Source organism: Anolis carolinensis, chromosome 2 (assembly GCF_035594765.1).
Source record: "Anolis carolinensis isolate JA03-04 chromosome 2, rAnoCar3.1.pri, whole genome shotgun sequence".
Classification (NCBI taxonomy): domain Eukaryota; kingdom Metazoa; phylum Chordata; class Lepidosauria; order Squamata; family Dactyloidae; genus Anolis; species Anolis carolinensis.
Genome location: NC_085842.1, coordinates 112,853,404 through 112,879,191, shown reverse-complemented (window position 1 = coordinate 112,879,191; position 25,788 = coordinate 112,853,404). Strand labels below are relative to the sequence as shown.

At 41.5% G+C, this 25,788-nt stretch overlaps 1 protein-coding gene and 1 long non-coding RNA gene across 5 annotated transcripts in view; one reads left to right on the top strand and one right to left on the bottom strand.

The window, feature by feature from the left end:
• ppp2r2b (protein phosphatase 2 regulatory subunit Bbeta) overlaps positions 1 to 25,788 on the top strand; it is a 283,974-nt gene that overhangs the window by 81,633 nt on the left and 176,553 nt on the right. Inside the window, exon 1 of one of the 4 annotated variants that reach the window (XM_003224095.4) lies at positions 19,040 to 19,724. The exons of 2 other annotated variants lie outside the window; for them this stretch is intronic. In XM_003224095.4, the coding sequence (XP_003224143.1) occupies positions 19,655 to 19,724 (70 nt within the window). In that variant the 5' untranslated portion in view covers positions 19,040 to 19,654. One more of the 4 variants, XM_062970419.1, reaches the window with a different exon arrangement.
• LOC103279646 (uncharacterized) lies at positions 1,855 to 12,615 on the bottom strand. The gene is made up of 2 exons (XR_010002777.1): positions 10,337 to 12,615; positions 1,855 to 3,813 (listed from the first exon to the last, which is right to left on the bottom strand). It is a non-coding gene; the product is annotated as an uncharacterized LOC103279646 (long non-coding RNA).

Genomic DNA, 25,788 nt, shown 5'->3' with positions numbered 1-25,788 from the left:
TGCAATTCAAACAGTGTAGATGCGGCCAATGTCTCCTTATAGGCTCAATGATCAAACACACAACTGTTTGTTGAGCATTAACGGAAAGCATTATTCCTAATAACGTTTTACAGCCAGGGTTGTTGTGTGTTTTCCAGGCTGTATGGTCATGTTCCAGAAGTATTCTCTCCTGACGTTTTGCCCACATCTATGGCAGGCATCCTCAGAGGTTGTGAGGTATATGGAAAACTAAGAAAGGAAGGTTAATACCGGCAACCAGATTTTGTTCATTTTCATGGTTTCCTCCTTTCTGTTGAAATTGTTCACATGCTTGTGGATTTCAATGGCTTCTCTGTGTAATCTGACATGTTAGTTGTTGGAGTGCTCGAGCATTTCTGTGGTTGACAGCATAGGCAAACTGATGAAGAAACACAACCTACAAACTATCTACAGACCCACTAAGAAAATCCAACAAATGCTACGTTCAGCAAAGGACAAGAGGGATCCTCTCTCCTCTGCAGGAGTCTACCGTATACCATGCAGCTGTGGACAAGTCTACATAGGGACCACCATACACAGCACCCTAACATGAGTCAAAGACATGAAAGGCACTGCAGACTAACTCAACCAGAGAAATAAGTTCTTGACGAGATAAAAATGTAGTGAAAATTTGCCCTGCATATGGTAAATCTGTATGATACATTTATCGTTTTCTCCCATGCATATGTGCAGCAATGGATGGGAGCAAATGAAGAGAATCATGAATAAAATGTAACAGAACAATGGTCCGATTAACAGAAGTGTGAAATAAACCCTCAAAGACCTTAAATCTTCTAAGCTAGAATAGTGGGGAGTTCATAATGATGTTCATTAACTGGATATTGTTTATCACGCACAACTTTGGACTGTGAAGTAGTTCTATTTATCATATGACCTTTGGGAGATAGAAAATCTGTACCTGTTTTGCATTCAGTGAACTGATTCTTTTCTTGTGCTGCTTGAAGGTCCTGACCCTCATTCTTCTTCACATCCACAAAGGAGGAGTGCTGCAGCCTCTTCTTTTGTGTGACTTGACTTCCTAATTTTACTAACCTCATGGTTGCCTCACATCATAAATTGCTGGGCATTTCTAGAAAACCTAAAGAAAGTGAATCATGCAATTAGCTTCTATTATTTGGGGATTTAAGCTCCCTAATTTTCTACACTTCAGATTATATAAAATTGCAGTCTTCCCTAATGCCTTAGAAAACTCATCTCCATTGTTTTGCATGGATTCCTAGAGAAATGCAAGAATACTCTAATTAAAATCCCAGAGCTACTTCAGAAAGTCTATGAAATAAAAGTATACAGTATGACCTCTGTGGAACCAGTACCACTTGTTTCATCTTTCTACATCAAAGAAAATATGTCCCCTCTAGGAATTTTCTAGGTCCTCCAGGACAACTTTATGGTTACTATGTGTTGTCGAAGGCTTTCCTGGCCGGGATCACAGGGTTGTTGTATGTTTTCTGGGCTGTATGGCCATGTTCCAGAAGTATTCTCTCCTGACGTTTAGCCCACATCTATGGCAGGCATCCTCAGAGGTTGTGAAGTATGGAGAATCTAAGCAAGGAAGGTTTATATATCTGTGGAAAGTCCAGGGTGAGAGAAGAACTCTTGTCAGTTGGAGGCCAGTGTGAATGTTGTAGTTAATCACCTTGATTAGCATTGAATAGCTTCATCTCCTGGCTTCTTCCTGCCTGGAGACATCCTTTGTTCAGAGTCATTAGCTGCCCCATTGATTCATGTCTGGAACTACAACATTTACTTAAAAATTACCTAGAGCCAGCTCTGGGTACACTGTATATGGAAATGAAAATCCAGCCTTAGAAACTGTTCTAGTAAATCAGCCAGTTGCTTTTAATATCAATATGCTTAGGCCACAGATGAAAAGTAGGAACTAATCTTGTGTACATAGCAGAAGTGTACAGAAATCACAGTATCTAAAGATATTCCATCTAACATTATTTTTGCCCTTTCTAAATGGAAGTCTTAATAAATAACCCATTCAGTTAACCATCTGCATAATCCCCATGTAATGCAACTTCACTATAGAAACACATATGATAGATTCCTAGTGGTGCTATGACTAATTTAAATATAGTTAGTACAAATGTAGGTGATTAACATTTGCACTTTAGAATTCACTTTGAAAATATTCTAGTTCTGTCTAGGTTAAAACCTTCTCTATATTCAGCTACATTTTCATAAATACAGTTTCATTTAGGGAAATAAAGTCAATATTGGTTTAAAACTATTGCAGTGCTTTATGAAATAATAATTGGTGCAATGAATATCAGGAATTCTAATTAATTTACATAAGCATTAAAGTCCACTGTCATGAAAGACCTTACTTCGCTTTCCAATACATGACATTAAATATTTATTCCTGTTGTGATTTCATATATGCATAGTTAATCTCTCCTTCAGTTCCACCTGCTCACCACCATATGTCATTTGCCTTAAATTTCATATGTAAGAGTGCCTGATAGCATTCAGGCTAACACGTTCCTGGAAAGAAAACAAACAATTTCATAAAAATCTTCAGGATATAGTCTATTTGTTCACAAAAGTATTTCTTTCTTTCAAAGGACACGCTTATCTACAAATCATTTCTGCTAATATATTTGCACTTTATTTAATTCATGGTTCCTTTTCTTATGAACTACTACTGTACATTGGGACAGCTGAGTATAATATTGATATAATGGGCCTGGCATGGATGAGAGAGCACAACATGACCTCCAACACAACAATTGGTTTATTTGGAACATTTTTACCTTTGTCCTCCCCTCCCCCTCAACAATAAAAGGGGACATAGAGCAGCTTGCAAATATTAGTGACTTAACTATTCCTGCCCTCAGATCTAAAGCCTAAAAAAAATGACACCAATGGGAGAAAAACAAAAACAAAAATTAGGTAGGAGAGAAAACAAGCACCTGAAAGGAGATGCTTTGGTTGCAAAAGGAGGACTTGGCACTTTGGGTGCTTTGAGAAAAATACAGTGTGACTTCCTTATCCATGGATTCAATATTCATGGTTTCACTTACCCATGCTTAAAAAAAAGCCTCCCATAAGGATAGTAAAAACATCCAGGTGTCCCCTGGGCAACGTCTAAGTTGTTAATAAAGATGTTAAACAGAACCAGGCCCAGGACGGAACCCTGCGGCACTCCACTCGTGACTTCTTTCCAAAATGAAGACGATGCATTGGCCCTTTGGGTTCGTTTGCTTAGCCAATTACAGATCCACCTAACCGTAGTTTTGTCTAGCCCACATTTTACTAGTTTGTTTGCCAGAAGGTCATGAGGGACTTTGTCGAAGGTCTTACTGAAATCCAGGTACGCTACATCCACAGCATTCCCTGTATCGACCCAACTTGTAACTCTATCGAAAAAAAGAGATTAGGTTAGTCTGGCATGACTTGTTTTTGGTAAATCTGTGTTGACTATTAGCAATGACTGCATTTGTTTCTAAGTGTTTGCAGACCACTTCCTTAATGATCTTTTCCAGAATCTTGCCTGGTATCGACGTGAGGCTGACCAACGGTAATTGTTTGGGTCGTTCTTTTTTCTCTTCTTGAAGACAGGGACCACATTTTCCCTCCTCCAATCTGCTGGGACTTCTCCTGTTCTACAAGAACTCTCGAAGATAATTGCAAGGGGTTCTGAAATAACCTCAGCTAGTTCCTTCTAGTCCAAGTAGTCCAATATAGAGTTTGCTATTGTTCATAGATTCAGATATCCATGGGATGTGGTGGTCTTGGAACTTATTTCTTGTAAATATGGGGGCCATACTGTAAAAAAAAAATGGACTGAGATGAGGGAAAAATAAGGTGAAGGTTGTGATGGCTAACTATAAGCACCCTGCCATCCTGACATGATAGAACATTGGTCCCTTAAGCCCAGCCCAGCAGTTAGCAAGTGTTTTCTCAAGCAGTTGACTCCAAGAGAAGTTCTGGAAGGAAGGCGCAAAGCCTTCTTATTCTTTGTGTTGCTCTATCTTGATTAACTTCTAGTCATTACTGTTCCTGCATTTGTCTTTCTGGTCTGATGTTCTTTAGAATAGATTGCATTGTGATACATTATGTTTGAAGTTTGAGCTGGAAGTTTCTAAAACAGAAGCTAGGCTGAAAAAATAGTTTTATGCAGCCACATAGACTAACTGATATACTATGGTATAAATACTGTATTGCTGGAACTTGTCCACTTTATCAGGTACATCTCAGGAAAGGATCTGGGTTCTTAAAACTTGTGTCATTAATACATTTTAAATCTATAACGGGGCATAATCTTGAGTACTGTATTAGTTTCCCATGGAACTTTAGAAAGATGCATCCTCTTCTGTTACATGCTCTGTTTAGTTTTTGTTTTTCAAATATCCACTAAAGCCCCTCTACACCTCAATATGGCCACATTTTAAGGCTTCATTGGACTGGAGAGGCCTTTTTAAAACTAGGAAGTATTTTGAAAATTAACTTTGATTGTATCTCATGAAGTAACAATAGTCTAAGAATGTGGCAAAGAGCATAGAATTGTTATTGAAGAGATGGACAGGTTGTAGGGGCCTATGGGGTCTCTAAAGTTGTCTTGGGAGCCTTCATGTAGTTCATGCTTCCAATCCATTAAATCAACTTGGGGTCCCCAGATGTTTTTGGCCTACAGGTCCCAGAAATTAAATTAAAGTGCCATAAAAATGTTGTTTGATTAATAACAGTCCATTTCAGAATTAGCATTAGCTATCAAGAGATATAACTGAAAATAAAATAATACTTAATAGCACAGTCTGATCTAAGGTTACCCAGAAGTAAATCCCGTTATGTCCAGTGAAACTTGCTTACGGATAGTTGTGCATAGATTTGCAGCCTGATTTGATCAGTGGTAAATTACTTATGTTAGGTTAGAAGGATCTAATAAGATGCAAATGATAACTTCTGATTTTGTTAAATGTTAGAAATTAAGTCTTGAAATAGAAGCCCAGTATTCTGGGTAAACAGTGTGTATAAATGGGAAGAGAGATGCAAATAAATGTTGCCTCTCTCAAATAGTCTTCCTTTGTTGATGTCAGTTAAATTATTCTACTGGCTAGAAAAATACATTGTAAAAAAGAGTGGGAGTTTTTAGGAGGTAATTCACTCTCTGTATTTTAGTGAAAAACATGAAGCTGGAGCTGTTTTTCATTCATTGAATTGAGAGTTATAATAGTAATAATTTTATTACACTCTTAGGTCTGTGCAAGTTAATGCACCAAGGCTCACAAAGCTGTTGTAAGTGGAAGGAAAACCTGCTGGAGTGAAAAGTGTCTCCACTATTCAAGACCTGCCAAGAATGGGCCATAGCAGACACCTGGGGAAGTTGGACAACAGTCATGGTTACATGCTGACCTTTAGTGAATTTTAATCTGCAAAAGCATTTGTGTTAGGGGCTGTAAAGACTTTCTGTTATTGGCAAGGCTTGTTGCTTGATTTTAAAAGAGGTGAGAATAAATTAATCTCATGAATCTGTTCTATGCACATTGTATAACAAACAGGTTGTCCATGGTGGCTACATCTGAGTCACATGCAAGTTTGTTATAAAGACTTTGCCAGGCAGTGGAAGTGATTTCTGTTGTCTTAAAGTGACTTTAGATTATGAATATTCCAAAATGAGAGCTCTATATATCAGAACAGCCCCTTCCATCTCATAAGAAAATGTTTTAGAACACTTTGAAGTAGAAGTTGCAACTAGAAGTGGACCAAGGTTTTTTGTGTGCCTCATTTCACAAAAGAATATACTAAAAGTGTGGGCTGCTGACTTGTCATTTAAGCATTCTGATTAAAGCATTTCCATCTTTTAGTAGAAATGTGTAGATAAAGCAGGAGGTTCTTGCAAAATGTTCTTCCTATTATGAAATGAATGTGTTTGCTTACACATGCATTCAAGGACAATATTGTGATTATAATGGGATGCTCTTTAAATAAACTGATTAATTTTTAATGAAAGATTTTGTAATAAGAACAATGTACACAATTTATGTTACTAATAGGTCATGCAGTTTTGCAGAATGAATGACAATACATATTATACTCTGCCTATATCCCTATTAGGAGGCAGAATTCCTGCAGGTTCTTTTAGGGTGTGGAATTTTGTATTTGCCAATCTTATTGCATCTGTGTAGTTGATAAAGATTCCTAACTTCAAAAATGAAATGACTTCTGTAACGCAAAAGGTAGTGCTTTGAGAATTAAATTTATCACATTACTGAAATTACTGATGATGATATGCTTAAATTTACTAATTACAAATGACAACAGAATAGTTTCCTAAGTGGAATTATACTACAGTGTGCTTTGAATACATAATGATTTCCATCAGTGATCAAACATGAATTTTGTCGCATGTGAAATTTCTCTCATGGGTTTCATGAGGTGGAACACCTCCAAAGGGATACTTATGGCTTGCCATGTCAATAATTTTTAAGTATAAAATTCCTGAATGTGAAGTGACATGATAACCTAAGAAATCCTTTAAATTATAATGATTATTATTGGGTCAAGGAGACCTGGGTATGGAGTTTTACTAGATTATGTTAATGTACATATAAAAAGAAAAGGCAATGGGTTTGTGCCCTGAGAAATATATGACATATTATTCATTCTGACTGGCACTGAATGTTGTTGGAAATAAAACTATTTTGCATAGCATAATTTTACTTTTAGTCCAAGTAACATGGAGCTTAAGAGATGGCAGCAATCCTTCGCTCTGTATACTGGTAGGTCTATCACAGGGATTAGCATTATGTAGCCAAAAGTCTCCACAGTGGATAATACTTTGGTTATATCTTTGGAACTGTCAGCATCATGGTGGCAATCCACATCAGAAGACTACTCCTGAAAGTGAAGGTCTTGAGAAAATCGTTTGTATGGCTTGTAAAATGTGTGGACTGAAACTTGGAATTTAAAAAATAGAAACCAAAATATGCTTAGGATCTCTCTGTTCTGTGTCAGAAAGTGGACTGACAATGGCATGGCACCACTATGTTGACATTGTCATTTTGTAGTAATATACATGCAGTATATTATCAAATTCCACACCCAATTTGATATGTCAATTTATCCACAGCAAAAACATAGCAGTCTCCTTTGGTAAGCTACAGACAAGGGTTAGCCAAGGTATTTTTGCTGCCCAAGTCAAGGTTCAGCGCACCTAAAACCAGCCCATTAATTTGAAATGTATGGCAGAAAATCTGTCATTTGTCAAATTACTCAGCCCCATTCTTCTTTGACTTTCAGTACCATGCACCCTTGATGAATCCAGATGGTGAAAGAACTACTCTGTAACCACTTAAAAAAGAATGCTATGATTGCTAAGACACAGCATGCTTATGGTACAGGAAAGTCATACCAGACTAATCACTTGTTGTGTGCCTTCCAGTAATTTCTGACTTAAGGCCACTTAAGGTGTTTAGCCCTGAAAATAGAAGAGAGAGATTGCTGAATGATAGCCATCTTTAAATATCTGAAGGGTTATCGTGTGGAAGAAGGAATGTCTTCTGTCGCTCCAAAGAGTGAGACCTAAATCAATGAATTCAAAGTATTAGAAAGGAGATTCCAGCTAAACTTTAAGAAGACCTTCCTGATAGTAAAAGTTGTTGAAGTGGAATAGACTACCTTGGAAGGTGATGGATTCTTTGTTATTATGACTACCTGTCAGAAATGGTGTAGCTGTGGATGTTTGTACTGAGAAAGTGTTGGATTAGATGAGTGTTAAAGACCTTCCAAACAATACAGATCTATGAACTGGGGGAATGGACAGCATACATTAACTGTTCTGCTTATGGTAGCAAAAGGGCTAGCACTTCTCCTGGCCTTTATTGTAAACAGTGCAAAGTAAAAAATTAACAGTGAGTTGCCATTTGATGGCAACGAGAAACTATGCCTGAGACACTTGTCCCAGTCTGTCTCATATTAGGATTGACCTATTAAGGCTAAATTTAAAATGAAAGCTAAGAGCTCTTCACTGCAGCAATAGTACAAGTAGCACTCTGCTACTGTCACAATGAAAGCACTTCTGAGAAGAACACAATATTGCACAAAGATGTGTGGATAGGGAGAGGTAGTTATTATGCCATGGGTCACTAGCCAGTCGTGCAGCCAAATTCCATAAGGCACTCAATTTCCAATGGATACACTAGCTGGAAATGGAAACATTAACTGTTGCTAGAAATGGTATGTCAAAATTTGCGTGCTGGGAAAATGAGATTTCACTTCTGTAAGTGCAATTGAACATCACCTTGTTTGTGCTCTACTATTAAGCAGTTACTGCACTTCTTTTGCTGTTAAAACACTATCTCATCTGGAGTGTCTTGCTCATCACACCCATCCTACCGTTATGAATTATGGGTGCACAGATATGGATTCCAGCTACCAAGGGACAATAAGAAAGGCATATTTGCAAGAATGAACAGTACTTGGACCCTGTTTGGCAGTGTGCTTTAAGATGCTGGAAACTAGAATATCCACCTATCAAGCAATAGCATATGAATTGGAATGCCTGAGGCTCTTGTGGTGTAAAGTTCAATTTTTGACACTCTTTTGCAGCTGGCTACGTGTAAGATTGCCTTTTTCCCCTGGAGGTTGACCATGAATAATGAAAATAAAGAATCATAGAATCATAGAATAGTAGAGTTGGAAGCGGCCTCATGGGCCATCTAGTCCAACCCCCCGCTAAAAAGCAGGAAATCACATTCAAAGCACCCCCGACAGATGGCCATCCAGCTTCTGCTTAAAAGCCTCCAAAGAAGGAGCCTCCATCACAGCCCCGGGGAGAGAGTTCCACTGTCGAACAGCTCTCACAGTGAGGAAGTTCTTCCTGATGTTCAGGTGGAACAGAAATATAAATTATTTTGGCTTTAAACATAAAGTATCTTTCAAAAATTGATTTGAAAGGCAATATACCAAAAGTGTTGTATCAAAACTTAATGACAATTTGCAATTGATAAAATAACCCTTTGAGAGCAGGCTTGACAAATTAATCTCTTGGGCTCTTGAAGGAGTGTGCAGAGTAGAAAGGGGCATATAGTTAAACTGATACTACTCCTGGGAATCCTTGAGTTTTCTTATGCTAGTACTCCAGTTGTTTCTAATAAACTGTCTACAGCACGAGAAATAGAAATATTTAGTATTACACAGAGTTGGGAAACTAGCCTAGGCACAAAGTAATAACTGCTAGTTTCCAATTTCAAACTGTCTACTAACCATCCCCTAAGACTTGCTGTACTCCTTTTAAAAAAGTAACTTCACTAAAATAACAAAAGGGTTTCAAACAGTGGTTCTCAACCTGTGGGTCCCCATTTGTTTTGGCCTTCAATCCCCAGAAATCCTAACAGCTGGTAAACCTGGGGACCCACAGATTGAGAACCATTGGTTTAAGATGACTTAGGGTAAGCTTAACTAGGAACCACACTAATCTGAATTTTACTAAATTAAGATGCTATGCTTTAAAAATTAATAGGGAAACCTAGTACAGGTTGATTATCCCATATTGAAATGTTTGGAATCAGATGTGTTTTGGATTTCAATGATTTTTTGTGAGGGAGATATTGTTTGAGTATCCCTTATCTGAAATGTTTAGGACTGCACATGTTTGGGATTTTAGATTTTGGAATACCGCACTTAAATTGCACATACATACATAATGAGATATGTTTCATATACACTATATATGCATAGCCTAACTATAATGTTATATGATATTTTTCATAATTGTGAGCATGAAACAAGGTGTCACTATCTCAGCCATGTGGATAATTTCAAATTTTGGAAGATTTGGAATTTCTAGATGCAGGATGTTCAACCATGTACTGAAGCTCAAAGGAAAACTTTGTTAATCATTGTACTACATCAAAATTGATATTCATGTGGCCTGCCAGATGTTAGAAGAAGATTTGTAAGTCCTAGCAACCAAAGCCAGCATTGCTAATAGTGAACAACGCTAAGAGCTGCGGTTCAATAAAATGTAGAGGCTGCATGATTTCCACAGCATGATAAATAAAATCACAAGCAGACCATTTTTATTTGACATCATTAGACGTTTGAGTGGGTGCAGGTAAAAAAGAGGATTTAGGTTTTCTTGTGCTATTCATATTTATACAAACAAACATTAGAATAAAACTTGCACTGAATTCTGATCTTTGTTTTAGTGAAGGTTAAGAGTATTGGGACTGATAAGCAGAAATGATGACATGTTCTCTCTCTCTCCCCCCCCCCCCCCATTTCCCCCTTTCCCCCTTGAGCTCAGCTGCAGTCCTCACAAGTAGGGAGGAAGGGCACATTTACTTACCAATGCTCCTCTGCATCAGATCACTTTTCCTGAGTAGGGAAGCCTTTTGTTTAAGGACCCCCTGCTCACAAGAATTGATTGCAGTCTTGTGTGTCTCCTTGACTGTTATCCTGTTTGTGCAAATAGGCTATTTGTATGGTCTGCTTTTAAATGTGCATCTTAGGAGCCAAAGGAGATTCTATGGAAGGACAAGATAAGTATAAATCAGCACATCGATTCAAAGATAAACACTACTCCATTGATAGATTCTTATGCAATAGAGCAACCAAACATCCCTAATTTGTTTCTGGCAAACAGGTCAGGTATCTCCCAAATTTTAACCTGTTAAAGAAAAAGAATGGTTAAAATATGTACTTTTGAGTGTAGGTGGCAATTTGGCAAGGCTTTGTTTTGGGAACCAATAAAAGGAAAATTCAGCTGTTGGTTAAAGAAGTGCAAGTTTCCCTCTGCTAGTTCTTACTTGATTTGGTAATGGCCTGAGTTGAGACAGTCCAAATGAATCTAGAGATAATGCAGAAATATGAATGTCTTGAAGTTGAAAGCAATCAACAAGTTACTGGGGAAAAGCAGAGGTCAAATACAAGTGTCACAATGTTTTAATTATGCAATTTGATTCTAGCAGAAAGGACATTCACCTGCTAATATAACTCAGAAGTAGAAGGAAAGTTTGAAGCTGCACAACCTAATAGGAGCATTGGAAGTAAGATGCATTAATCAAGGGGAACTAGAAATGTAGGCCACTGCAAGTTGAAGCTGACTTGATGTCGAATAACTTCAGTAAGAGCCGTTGGTTGGATGGAAACTAATGTTTCACCTTTGATCTAACTGAGGCTATAATTGTTTTCCTCCTCTTCTTGTTGTGTGCCAACAAATCATTTCCCACCTGTTAAAGTCAAGGGTGACTTTATTGCAGTTTTCTTGGCAAGATTTGTTCAGACTTTTGCCTTTGCCTTCCTTTGAGGCTGAGAAAATGTGACTTTCCCAAGATGACTCTGGGCTTTCATGGCTGAGCAGGGATTTGAATCTTGGTCTCCAGGGTTATAGTCTAACATTCAAGCCACTGCACTACACTCGCTTTTACTGATTACCAATCATCAAAGTTCTTTAATCCTGATGCAAGAGACTGTCTCTAGCAAGCAAGTTTGGGACATATAAATCTTAAAAAAGGACACTTGCCTAATAGAGGGTGAGGCCTATGTAAGCAGGGGGCATCTAACGGGAGATGTCTGTTCCATCCCTACAGTAGAACCAAGTGAATATAAGATATATAAAATACACATATAGAAAGGGGGGGGGGGGAGGAGGGAATAGCCTGATCTGTAGAGCTCAAATTTAACCTTGAATTCTAATAGTCCTGTAATTAAGGGGAAAAGGTATGTTTTGGTCAAGAAGAATGCCAAATTTCCCATAAGGAAAGCACATATCAGATCTCTTCCACAGTCACAGACCCACAAGCACATGAAAGGAAAGGCAGTTTTCAGTGGAAAATTGATTGTAGCCAGTCCCTGAGGAGCAGCAGCCTGAAATCAGCCAGACAACCCTGCTACCATTGTTTGTCACTGAAGAAAATAAAGGGTGTTTCCTCTTTGTTTCCAAATGTTGTGCTATTACTCTTGATTTCTTCTTCTCTCTTCAGTTAAGCTACTGATCTCAGAATGTTCCTTGTTGTTGATCTTATTAATGACTTGGAATCCCTCATAGCTTCTTGGGATTTTTTTATGTTCAAAAGGAATAGCTCTCATGTGGATTACACATTTTTTTTATTTCTCCATGGGCAACAATAGCTATTTCTCCCAATTAGTACAACTGTAATGCTAGCCTTGCTTTCACAAAAAATATATTTTCCGCCTACCAATGTAATTTGGATACATGGGAGGGGCAATGGAAAGAGGGCACTTTCCTACCAATAGGGCAGTGTAGGAAAACAAAATCTCATTCAAGCTTTTAATGAGAGGGAGCAATACTGTAACTCTGACTTCTAGATGGAATAAATATATTCAAATTAAAGATTAAAACAGGGAAATAATTGGTGTAGATCAATTGCATCTGTTTTCTTTTCTTATTGAAAGCTACAGAAGTGTTTGTGTCTATAAGATAAGACAGCTTACTCTCTACCAAAAGAAAGCCAATCTCCCCTTCCACCTCATGCCAGAACTGAGGGGGAATGTGTGACCAGAACTGGCTCTTATAGGACCCTGGATTACTACCTCCCCTAGCCACTAGAGGCACTCTTGAAGAGAACACAGGGCAGCATAACTATCTCACTCAGGTGTACCAGTTGGCTGCTGAGCACACTTGGGTTAGCTTTGACATATGGAGTAACACTGGTACTGGGGCTGAAGTTATATTAGTTCAGGTATTTCTGGCATATATTTATCAGCTTGTCCTTAGTTTGCTATTTTAGATTTTATGAAATTCTTCCCAGGAGTGACATTGTGAGTCCTAGCCAAGTATGGTGAACTATCATTAGCTTTGGGGTTGTTGTGTGTTTTCCAGGCAGTATGGCCATGTTCCAGAAGTATTCTCTCCTGAAATTTCGCCCACATCAATGGCAGGCATCCTCAGAGGATGTGAGCTTTATTTCATTCTGTAAGACATGTCCTCTTTCATTTCATAATAGGCAGCTCTTAGAAATTGTAGGGGATATATCCCATTTTCTATATCCTGAATTTTCAGAATATTTGCTGTGTTTTAGCATTGTTATCAGCCTTGAACAGAAGCATAATAAATTTAATGAAATAGATAACGAGATAATGTTGTGTTACCCCCAATAGACAAATTGGAGTGATCCAAATGCTCATGCCAGGCAAATCACAACAATCTTAACAAATGATAGTATGTTAGAAAAGATTTTTTGCAGAGAGGTGATCTTTCTGTAGGAGTAGTGCAGCTCTAATTTACTGCTGATACTGGTAGAATTTGCCAACATGCATATTCAAGACAAATCCTGTTAAAATTAATACCCTGCTATTCAGCCATTCACCAAAGTCACCTTGATGATATTCACTGAAACAAACAAAAAGGTAAGCTGCTCCAAATGTCCTAAAACTATCCTTTAACTTTAGGTCTGCGTATGGATTCTGCGTTTGTTTTGGCTGACAGTTGTAGTCCAGATGCCCAGCCTTGGAAGTTATTTTTTCTAGCTTGGGCATCTGGTTATTTGGCACACACACACTTGGCTTGAATAGGGCACTAAGCAGACTGCCTATCCACTTAGTAACTATTAAAAGGGAATGAATACTGCATTGTGTTGGCTTTATGCCTGCTGCTTTACTATGATAGTTACCAGGCTGCAATACCCCCCCACCAACACCACCAACACCAAAACCCCCAACTAAGATAAGAACTAGGCATAGAGTGAGAAAGTCCTCCAAAGATTTTACAAAAATGTGCCTTGTAGGACATCAGACACTGAACAATGTTCTCAATTGGAAGGGCCCACACAAACCACAGCTTGCTCCATGGACAGATGCAACCAAAACAGAATGTTTATTTCCTTGTCTTTGTTTTCACTGGGTTCATTCTGGCATACCAAAAAAAAGAAAAAGAAAAAGATAAGGAGTGTCTGTAGGTTATAATTGTACACAGGAGGATCATGGCTGGAATATTTTCTCTATTTTAAGGAATGGCCAATTAAGTAATGTTATTTTGGCTGGAAGTGTCCATCTCAGATAATAGACACCAAATTGCAGAAGTAGTTTCCCCCATGTGGGCATGATACTGTTCATCACATCCTTGCATATTCTATTTGCAAGCAATTTACAATAGACTGAAAATCACTAAAACAACTAAGTCAAATGAAGACATCTTCAACCAAATAAAGTAAGTTTTAATCAAAAGGACCATAGTAGAGGACAAGTTGCTTTGTGACAGACAATAACCAGTTTCTGGCCCTAGTGTCTCCAGGTCAATGTCAGACAGTACTGACTTAAAATGGAGCAATGGATTGTCTCGGTATAGGCCAATTCCCATAAGTTCTGTTGTGTTTCTGACTATGAGCTTCAAGTGCTGCAGCTTTTGGACACTTCAGTACATAGTCAGACAAGAGTTTCTTTACTTGAATTGTTTTCCACACCTACGGTTACAGGATGTCTTGAAACAGCTCCTTATTTCAAGTACTGGTGTAAAGACATCAGCATCCTTGGCTAGTCTGAAGCGCTCCTTGTACCTGCTCCACAGAAAATGTGAGAACTTCCTCTGATAGATTTGAGCTGCCAGTCAAGAGAGCCTCACCATTGACCACTTGGCCACCTTGATAGCTGTTACTGTTCTGCCTCCCCACACAGATAGTTTTGTATTCAGAAAGGTGGGCTCTCACTATGGCCTTATTTGTTGTGGTGGTCCTTCAAATAATTTCTGACTTAAGGCAAACATTCCAGTTTTCTTGCAAGACTTCACACACACACACACACACACACACACACACACACACACACACGAGTGTTTCTTAAATAAACAGCCTCCAACTAATGGTTTAAACTTTTACATTTTTACCAAGCATGGTTTCAAATGTGATCATAGAAGTTTAAGAACAAAGAAGTGATGCATTTTAATTATTTGGTAACTGGTAATAGCACAAACAGTCCACTAGTGAGCTGGGGCTTCCACCTAACCAACCTGACTCCTCAGCATTTCTCCACATTTTCCGTGCAAAAGTATCTTCATGTTGTCTGTCAACTTATGACAACCACATCTATTAAATAGTGCTTTCTTAAGCGAGGGATACACACGTTACTTCAGATCAAATCATCCAGTTTTACTACATGTGGAGGCCAAGTGAAAACCTTTAAGATGTCAACTGCATTCAAACTGCAATACTAGGCCCTCAGGCTCCAAAACTGCAGAATAATGCTTCTGCTACAAGTAGAAACAGAAATGACACAGTGCTCAGTCTTTGTTCTTGTTAGCTTATTTAAAAAATTAAAATGAAATAACGGCTAATTTGACTGAGTAAAGCCAGCCTACAATAAAATCGTGCTTACTATTCCTCTAGAATGTGTATTATAAATTCAGAAGCAGGATAGGCAATTTGATAATTGACCAGTGTCCCATTTATAATGGATATAATAATGTTTTAATTTATAAGGGAAAACAAATCTTAGGGCTAAATTTTTTTTTCCATTCTAGCTACAATAAAGCCACTGAAATTTGAAAGAGAACACTTATATCAATAGCATTGATTCCATGGATTTACTCTAGTTTGGACTACACTGGATGTAATCCATAATTAATAAGTATTGGGAAATATAGAAATAATAAAACATAACAAATTCTTAAATAATAGCAGAATGTTAACATGTGCAAAGAACAAATGAGAGAGAACATTTTAGTAGACTTTAGGTTCCCCTCTTTTCTGACTGGTGGAATGCTCTAAGTTAGCAATGGAAGACCATATATTCCAAGTAATCATGTTTGTTTGTTGTTTTTATTTGCAAGCTTTCATTCAGGTCATTCAAGGTGATAAAAATGCTTCATCAGAGAAAAAGATAACCCAAACACCAGTGTCATGTAATATCTTTATTAGAACCAACCAAAACACTGTTTACTCAGCAAATTTATCAAATTTACAGTAACCTTTTTTTTTTTAGAATAAAGGTTAAGCAGAGAAAAGTGAGGTACAGCAAAATGTTTGGTGGGCAGAATGAAAAAACAGTTCTCAAGGACTAGCTGCATCCCTGTGAAAAGACAGCACCAGATAATGATTATGTTTTTATAGCTATTTGTAAATATAGGTAGGCCAGACAGGAAGTAAGATACAGAACGAGCCAGTGCTTGTCCTCAGGCAAGATCATCCATGCCCCAATGTCCTTTCCCAGCACATTCCAGAATAGATTTCCTAACTTGCATATTAGGGGATATGTTCTTTGTAAGTAGGCATGCCTTCAGGTTTTTAATTTCCATTAATGTGTCATGCCTTTCCTGCTGCTTGATGTATATGTGTCCCCTCCCTGTTTTTCTCCTCATAGCCTTGTGAGATAAATCAGGCTGACAGATAATGACAGATAGTCTGTAGTCACTTGTTGAGCCTCAGGACAGAATGGGAGGCTGAACCACAGTTTCCTCAATCCTAGCCCAATACTATAAACACTATACCACTCTGACTCTAGTTAAATAACAGTCTAGTATATAATTACTAGGTTGTCATCCACCTAAAAGAACCCAGGAGGAAGGTTACTATTGCTGGGGTACCAGAGTGGTATGGCATAAAACCATGGGCTCTCAGTAGGAGGTTTCTATTTATCCTGGCTGTGTATCAATTACAAAATGGGTACAGGCTTCTCTCCTGACCTTTCACTCACATCTATGGCAGGCATCCTCAGAGGTGTGAGGTCTCGCATCTCTGAGGATGCCTGCCACATAGATGTGGGTGGGACGTAAGGAGGTAATGCTTCTGGAACATGTCCATACAGCCCAGAAAACTCACAGCAACCCAAAATGGGTACCATTTTTTATTCCCCCAGTCTTGACCTTTTAAAAAATGAGATTCAAAATAGCAGAGTGGAGCTTCATTTTTGCTTCTACTTTCAAGCATGGTAATATCTATGGCCAACACTACTTTCCAATCTTACAGGCATCAATTTTCAAAACCATGCCAGACTCAGAGGAAGTTTTTATATTTTTGAACTAGACCACATGTGAGACTTGTATTTGCCATTCTATTTGTTATTAGATGCTTGATTGATGTTAGTCCTGTGGTTGTGTGCCTTCAATTTGTTCCTGACCCGACTGTGATTCTATAATGAAGGTATTGCAGGGATTTCTTGTCAAGATTTGTTGGGCAGGGGCACCAATGGCTTCCTTGGAGGAGAGTGTGGCCTGCCCAAGGTCACCCATCTTTGTTGGGGAATCTGAGCTGTTAGGCTCAAAATAACCCTCAGTTGGAGTGATTGGAGTAAACTTCATAACCAGCAGAAACTCATGTGTTATGAGCTGGGATAAGCTTCTATTCCTTGAGATCTTAGGATTGCAGAGTCAGAACTTGAGGTTCAAAAATATTGGAGTAAAAGAAATACATTCTGGATAGAAAAGATCTTGGAGCTAACTAGTTTACTAAGTCTGATCTTCTAAAGAGGTAAAAAAGTAAAAAAGTCCATGCAGCTACATTTTGCCTAGAGAGAGGCAAAATGTGCATCCTCACAGGGAGAAAGGCAAAGTAGAAGAGATTGTAAAAACGGCGAATGGCCATATGGCTATCCCAGGGCAATTAAACTTAGATCAGTGGTTCTCAGCCTGGGGTCCCCAGGTCTTTTTGGCCTACAACTCCCAGAAATTGCTGCCATTTACCAGCTGTTAGGCTTTCTGGGAGTTGAAGGCCAAAAACATCTGGGGACCCTAGATTGAGAACCACTGACTTAGAGGAAGTTTCCTCACAGAATTCCATTACTACATCATCAAAGGAGGGAGGAGACAGTGGCTAGCAGGAGGAGGAAAGAGAAAGCCCTTTTTGGGAAAAACGTGCATAGGAATGTGGGGGAAGGAATCTAGACTAGCTACTACCGGTAGTTGAAGACTGGAAGCTTAATGACACAAGAAACTTGGGCAGTCCAGGGATGAAACCCAACAGAGTGTGGCCTGTTCAAGGTCACCCATTCAGTGGGTCCTCATGGCTCAGTGGGGATTTGAATCCTGGCCTCCAGAGGTGCAGCCTAAGGCTCAAAGCACCACACCAAGTTGGTTCTCATAGATAGAGGTTTGTGTCCTACTCAAGAACTTACCCTGGAATGTAGGATGGCTTTGTAAAACCCTTTCTCCTTCAAGTTCCTCAGCTACTTAAGATGAGTGGGGAAGCGCCCAGAAGGTACAAATGGAGGTTGCACTGTATATGAAAATCATAGCAGCCTAAGGATGGAAACGCCTCGGGCAGGCAACAGGCGCTCTCCCCCCCCCCCCTGCGCCCCCAAAAGAGCCCCGGTGCCCAAATTCCAGCGCATCGCGATCAACACCGGGCACAACTGCAGTCCGAAATTCCCGTCTCCAGCAGGAGATGTATGGGGAGCAGAGGGAGAGGGGAGAAAGGTAAAAAGGGCGTACAGAGGAGGACAGAAGGGGGGAGAAAGAAAGCCCCTTCGGGTGAGCGTTGCCCGTCCCTCCCTCCCTCCCTGCTCGCGCCCCCGGGGCTACCTTTCCTCAGGACTGGAGCCTCCTCCCTGGTTGCGCGTAGCCTGCTCTCTGGGCGCCTTCCCCCGGCAGCCCGCGCCCCCAGCTCCCCCGCCCTGGCCTTGCCCTTGGCCCTCCCGCGGCCGGGCCCGTCCCTCTCCCTCTCCCTCTCCCGGGGAGGCGACCCTGGGAAGCGCTACCGCAGTGCAGCCGCCGCCGCTGCCGGGGCCGAGTTGCCGCGGTTGGCCGAAGCCGAGCTGTATGGGAGGAGCCTCGGGGTTTTAATGCACCAGCAGGCTCCAGCAGAGCGCCGCTGCCGCAACAAGCCCTAGGACTCGCTCTTTTTTGCAGCAGCAGCAGCAGCAGCAGGAGGAGCAGCGCTCGGTGGCTGGTCCCGGCGCTTCGCAGCAGTCAGCCACAGCCAAGCCTGCCGCAGAGAGAGAGAGAGAGGGAGAAGGAGGTGGAGAGAGCGAGAGCGAGAGCTAGAGACTTCCAAGCCCTTCCTCCTCCTTCCGCACCGCCAGGGAAGGCTCGAAGGGAGAGAGTAAGGAGAGAGATTGGGGAGAGCCTGGGAGGAGAGCATCTTGCGGGGCCGGCGGCGTCTCGCATGCCGAGGAGAGCGGCGGCGGCGGCGGGGCCAGCGGGGGAACCTGTTGAGGAGGGAGAGGAGGAGGAGGAGGAGGAGAAGGCGGCGCGGCTGCGGCAGCACTGCGCCCTGGGAGCCGGGATTGCGGCAGCCGCCTCGCTCGGCATCGGGACCTGCGCCGCCGCCGCCGCCCTGCGAGGGAGAGCCAGAGGGAGAGGCGCCAGGGGAGCCGGAGGAGGACCGAGAGGAGGCCTGGGCCTGGGCCTGGCTCTGCTCGCGCCCCACCCGCGCCCGCGCCCCCCGCAGCAACCCAAGGCCCCGTGGACCTCATCCTTGCGCCTCCCCATCCCCGGCTGGAGGAGGAGGCGCCCGGCACCTTCGCGCCAACGGCAGGAAGAGAAAGCCATTTGGACCTTTGCCACAGCCGCAGGAGGAGGAGGAGGTGAAAGCTCGCTTGCTTGCCTTTTTTAAAACATTTCCCCCCTTTGGTTTGATTCCCCCCACCCCACTCCTTTGCAGAGAGGCAGGAGCATGCTGCTCCCCTTGGCGCCTCTCCGCTGATCCCGGTGGTGGCGGGGCGATGATGGATACTTGCCTGCTTGCTCTCCCTTCCCACAAAAGTAAGCCCGCTGTCAATGGAGGAGGACATTGATACCCGCAAGATAAACAACAGTTTCCTGCGCGATCACAGCTATGCAACCGAAGGTAACAGAAGGATTGAGAGAGAGAAAAGGGGGGAGGAAGGAAGGAGGGCGAGCAGGAATGCCGTCGCTGCGCCCGGTTCGGCGGCGGGAGGCGCCTCCGCCGGAGGGAATGGGTTGTCCGGGCGCGGCGTGGCGCGGAGAGGGCTGGGGCGGCCGAGCCTCGGGGGAAGCGTGGGCTTCGGGGACCCGCCTCGGACCCGCGCGCGCACCATAATGCGGTGATGCCGGGGAAGCCTGAGCCCCCCGCCGAAGAAGGAGGAGGAGGAGGAGGAGGAGAAGCAGCGGCGGCGGCAGCAGCAGGTGGATCAGGGCGGAATGGCCTTCGGTGGGGCGAGTAGGTTAAGGACCCCCCTCCCCTTCCCACGCACACACAGAGCTTGGCTGGGCCATTCGGTTGGATTCTAATCTGACTTCCTTTGGTTCCCTTTCGTTTGCTCAGGGGAAGAGGTGGCTTAGAAGAACAGGGTTTACAGCAGTCGACTTCTCTGGTGTGTGTGTTGGCGAGGGAAAGCTGGGGCAATCGTCCCCCCTCAAAGGATGTTTCCTGATGATGAGAGACCGACCGACCCCTTGGCTGGGCTATTCCTTTGGGCCCTGATCTCCCTCCGGCCCTCTCGCAGCCTGCCCTCCCCAGGGATGGGCCAGCAGCCTCCCTTGAGAACCAGCCACTGGCTTCCTTTGGCTCCCTTTCCTTGCTCAGGGAAAGTGTACAATCAATTCATGGTGGCTTAGAGAAGCACAGCTTATGGCAGTTGACTGGGAGGGGGAAAGGAGGGATCTGCATTATGAAAGCTCCACAATCCTCCCCACCCGCTCCAGAGGCCTTGGATGGATCCTGATGGTGACAGGCCCAATGAGATGGCAAGACTGCGGTTAAGACAGGTGGTGACAGGCATCTTGTGGGCAGGAATGCAGCAGTAATCTTGCAGCAGTCCATTTTGCTGAATCAACTGGGAGCGGAAATGAAAAGGGGGAGGGGGTGTAAAAGTGAGCAAGTGGCTGAGAAATGTCCTGAAGGGGAAAATACTTCTCTGTGATGTGTGTGTGTGTGGAGAGGAAGGAAGGGATGGACAAGAAAGAGTAGCCGCCCTGGGCATGTTCATCATTGCAAATGACCAGCTCTTGGCTTCCCTTCCCTCCCTCCCTCCTGAAATCCATCTTCTGCAAGCCAGGACTGAGGATGTTTGGCCTTGGCATAAGAGATAAAATGGAGAGGCAGGATGACTTGAGAGGGTGAAAAAGGAAATTGCCAGACATAGGTGGAACAGGGTGGAGTAGATCTGGGTGCATTTTCTCTGAAGTCATGCTGTTGGTCTAAACAACAGAACTAGATTGTTTGAAGACAAAACATGGTTGTGCTTGTGTTCCAGTAGCCATAGAAATGAGGATGCCTCTCACGTGTAAGCCAGGCCCATCCATTGGAGTGGATGGAACCATATGGTTTTTTATGCTTCTTTACATTGTGTTCTTGTGGTACCCACTCCCTAAATTTAATGAAAAACCATAGGATTTAGCCTAAACCCTATGGGTTCATAGTGGACTACAACGCTGCCATAATTAGGCCAAAGGAACAACAATATGTAAAAACCATTTGAGCTGTTTTGTACTGCATGACATTTTGCTCTTTTGAGAGATGTGTGGCTGTTTGTTTGAAAGAACTGGCTGGTAGCCATCAATGTTTCATTTATCCATCTGTAGAATGGGTACTGTGAACTTGAAAGACACCATAATGAAACAGATAAGCTTTTCAAAGATTGTAAGACACTTTAGATGTTTTAATCATCACAAGATAACAATTCATTTTGGTGTCCTTCAAGAGAACACAATAATAGCATGAATAGAAAGCTCACTAAGCTCACTACAGTTTTGAATGTGATATTTGCTTTTGTAGAGGGCATGACTCAATTGAAATGGGAAATTATGGTGATGGTCAGACTTACCTAAGTTGTATAGTGAGCAGACAATGATATTCTTCTGGATGGGATGAATGTTTATTTTCAAGGCAGCAAAGCCATATGAGGAGCGGCTTAAAGAACTAGGCATGTTTAGCCTGCAGAAGAGAAGGCTGAGAGGAGACATGATAGCCATGTACAAATACGTGAAGGAAAGTCATAGGGAGGAGGGAGCAAGCTTGTTTTCTGCTGCCCTGCAGACCAGGACACGGAACAATGGCTTCAAACTACAGGAAAGGAGATTCCACCTGAACATCAGGAAGAACTTCCTCACTGTGAGAGCTGTTCGGCAGTGGAACTCTCTCTCTCTCTCTGCCCCGGAGTGTGGTGGAGGCTCCTTCTTTGGAGGCTTTTAAGCAGAGGCTGGATGGCCATATGTCGGGGGTGGTTTGAATGCGATTTCCTGCTTCTTGGCAGGGGGTTGGACTGGATGGCCCATGAGGTCTCTTCCAACTCTACTATTGTATGATTCTATGAAAGGGAGGGGGGATCTTCAGATGCCACAACTCCGGGATTTCTGAAGATTCCGCACACCACATTTTGTCTAATGATTAGGTAGGTTTGTGAGTTTCTACTAAAATAGAGCTGACATCTTACCATTTGACTGAGCTACTTAAAACAGTATTTGAGAATTTCCCCCCCAATTATTTAGCTTTGCTAGGAGCACTGGTCAATTATAGTCAATTGCTAAAAAAAACTTTCCCTCATTTCTTTCAGTACACATTGAAAGCTCAGGCATTGTTGTTGGCTTCACTTTCAGGAATGATTGAAATAATGGGTGAAGATGGATGACTGAAAAAGAAGAACCATATGATTTCATTTGTGATGTCTGGGGTATGATTACCTTTGGAGGTGCTAGTTTTGCAAGCTGCTGAGGAGCTTTTCTTATCTATTTTCTGTAACTAAATTAGCCTCTGCCTGAAGTACCTCTTGTACAAGGGCAATTGTTCTTCCCTCAAAATATTTATTGCTGTTATAGTCATGAATCCATCCAGTTGTCCTTTCACTGAACTTCATTGTCATTTGAAAAAAAGTACACTGAAGAACACAACTAAAAGCAATTGAAACTGAGGGCTCAGTTCTTCTTAGGCTGTGGAGATGACCAGTGTAGCCCAACAGATTTTGAAGATTTCCATAGACCTAATTTAGAGGTATATTGTTAAGATACGTTTGGTTCAGATTTTAGTCTGAACTTTAATGGAGCAAACCAAGGTGCTGAACCTTATCCCCCAAATAGGTTCAGGCATAGGGTGATTCTTTATCTGCTCAAAGCTTTATGAGGTGCATGTATGTGAAAAGAGTTGATTTTCCAATGAATAATCGTAATGATTTGCTTTGGTAACTGGATATTGTACCTCATAGAACACAGCAGAATACTTCCATTGATGTCAAGGACAGGAATCACAGGTGGCTTATGGTCCAACCAAGGTTGGTGGATGCAGGGGAGGTCATCTCAGAATTGTACATTAATGATCCCTACTGAGAGCATTATGCACTGATGTTAGGACAAGAGGCTGAATGTCCTCAAGGATGGTTTGAAGGTCGATCCAGATCTACTGGTAATCTAGGTGATTTTCAGTTCATCACTAGGTATTTTTGACTTCAGGTATTTAGCCACAAAATCACCCTCAACTCCCATTATACTGCTGAAATAAAGAACCAGGAAAAAAATACAATTTGTATGGAAGTGTGAACTCACCATTCTTTAATTCTAATGCCAAACTCCCGCTGGGTCCTTGGGCTAAAGGAAAAAGCCTATCAGAAGATTTCAGGAAAAATGATTTCCTTCCAACATGAAAGCCCACACTGCCACAATAGATGCTCTTTTTCTTTCATTTCCTTTATGTGAATCCTTTGGAGGATTTCCAAGCCCTTCAGCATAGAGCGGGAAATCTTCCTTCTTTGAGATTTGCTGAAGATGTTCTTCCAGAAGCACAAGGACTTCACTGGATTTTACCCTAGGTGTGTGTCTTGTGCTTCTGGTTCTTGGTAAACCTTTGGAAAAAACAGATCATTTCTACAATTGAAGTGTTGCAGTATTCTAGGTGTATTTATTGGTTTCATGTCTTTCCTACTCCAAAGTCTCAGTAAAAACCAGTGTGGCTTGACCCAGTTCCACTATGGATATTCCATTGGGTATTTTCTATGTTGATCCATTTTTTTTTTGGTTTGAAGTATGTCAGGAAGGTCTTACAGGATTCTTGAACAGACTTATGTGTGTGTTCTTCTGCTTAGTACTTCATCCCTCTCCTTGATTCTAGAGAAACAAAGGAAAAGAGAAATCTTTCTTCTAATCTTTTCGCGGCATACAGTGATTGTCATGCCAAGGGCTCTTTATTCATTTCAAGCCTTTCAGAGTAGTTCCCCAAAACAACATCCCCCCCCCCCCCAGCATATGCAGTAGAGAATGCTTCTCAGGTGCCTTATGACCTTCAGAACTTGGATTCTTATGCATGTGTGTGTTATGGCTACACTCTGTGTATAACAAACATCAATGTGGGAGCAGTTACCGTGGTCTGTATAACCATTTTCCTGAGGAAAATAATGTCTTTGTTGACCCATTTACAACTATGTGTCTATGTGTGTTTTGAAGTGCATTTAGGAGATAAACATTTTCTGAACAGAAATGGATGAAGGTATATTAGCTCTAATGTTCTAGCATTGGGCCATTTGTCACCCCTCTGATTGACTGTGCCATCCTATGTTGGAGCCATTTTTGAGGTAAATCTCAGCTGAAGTTACTTTTGCTTACAATTTAGAGGTTATAACATTAAGATGTGTAGAATGTTTATTAGCAAACCCAACAATATGTATATAGGAAATCAGCTGATAAGTCAAGAAATCCTTCAGGTTCAGTGATAGCTAAATAGCTTGGATGACAAAGTGATGACAGGCTCTCATATAAAACATGATGGCCCTGGTATAGCAGCTTTCAAACACAAACACAAAAATACTGCCCTTTCTCCTTAATAAAGTAGTGGGTTATCTAACTATGACCTCTCCCTGAACCACTGCCTACCTTGTCCTCTTTGTGCCATTAGAGGGGATTCCTGGAGGATTGCCTTGAGGGCAATTGGTCATGCATGTGATATCTGGAACCAAACTTTGATATCCAATCTGTGATTTGTTTTACTTTAAGTATATACTTGGCCTTTATCTAATCAAATACTTGTTCTATAGTCTAATCAAATACTTGTTCTATAATCATTTCCTTTATCAATTGACTATAATATCTTAAATCATATGTTACATTATTGTTTGCTCCATCACTTCAATCCTGGTGTTTTCTAGACCAGTTTTATCATTTATCATTTTTCATTGGAGGCTAAAGGAGTTTCATCCAATTTCACATGTATGAAAATTTATTTCTCTATTCCCATAACTTGAAGCCAAGCCCAAACCTTTTCTTTCTTAACTGAGATTCAGTTAAAAGAGAAAAGGGCATTGTGATTTTAGGACCCATCAACCTGATTTCAGTGGGATATCCATAGAAGAACAGTGGCAACTCCTGCAGCCCATGTACTGATCCTGGGACCAAGAAGTGTTGGCACCTAGAAGGGACTCTGGATGAGTGCTGTGGTGGATACCTCCCCTCACACATACCATATTTGATATTTATTGTATCCTTATTATACAGATTATGCTCTAATGACATTTTACACTACATGAAGAAATTCTTAATAAATATGGAATCATAATCCATCATCAGGAGGTGAAGGGTTTCCTTGACATTAAAGAGCCTTCTTTCCCTAAGATCTACATTTGATGTGAGGGTAGTTATGGGATTGAGTGATTGAATGACTGACTGACTGACTGATTGTCAGACAGACTGATTGAAGTGAGGGCAAAACCCTCTCAAACTGGCGGTAGGATCAAGAGTTCCGTAGATACACCAGAAAATATGTGCCAGATCTGACAGAAAAAAAAAAATCACAACTGGCTTTCTGGCAGATCCTGTGGTAACACCTCTGTCCAGCTACTTTTTTGTGTGTTGGCCTTTTCTACCTGGGTGGACAATTCCTCTGATTTCTTGAGGCCAGACCAGAGATTATAGTGGGAGATCTTTGATTGGCTCTTGGATCTCCTGGATGCCTTTTCCCAAAGAAATTACTG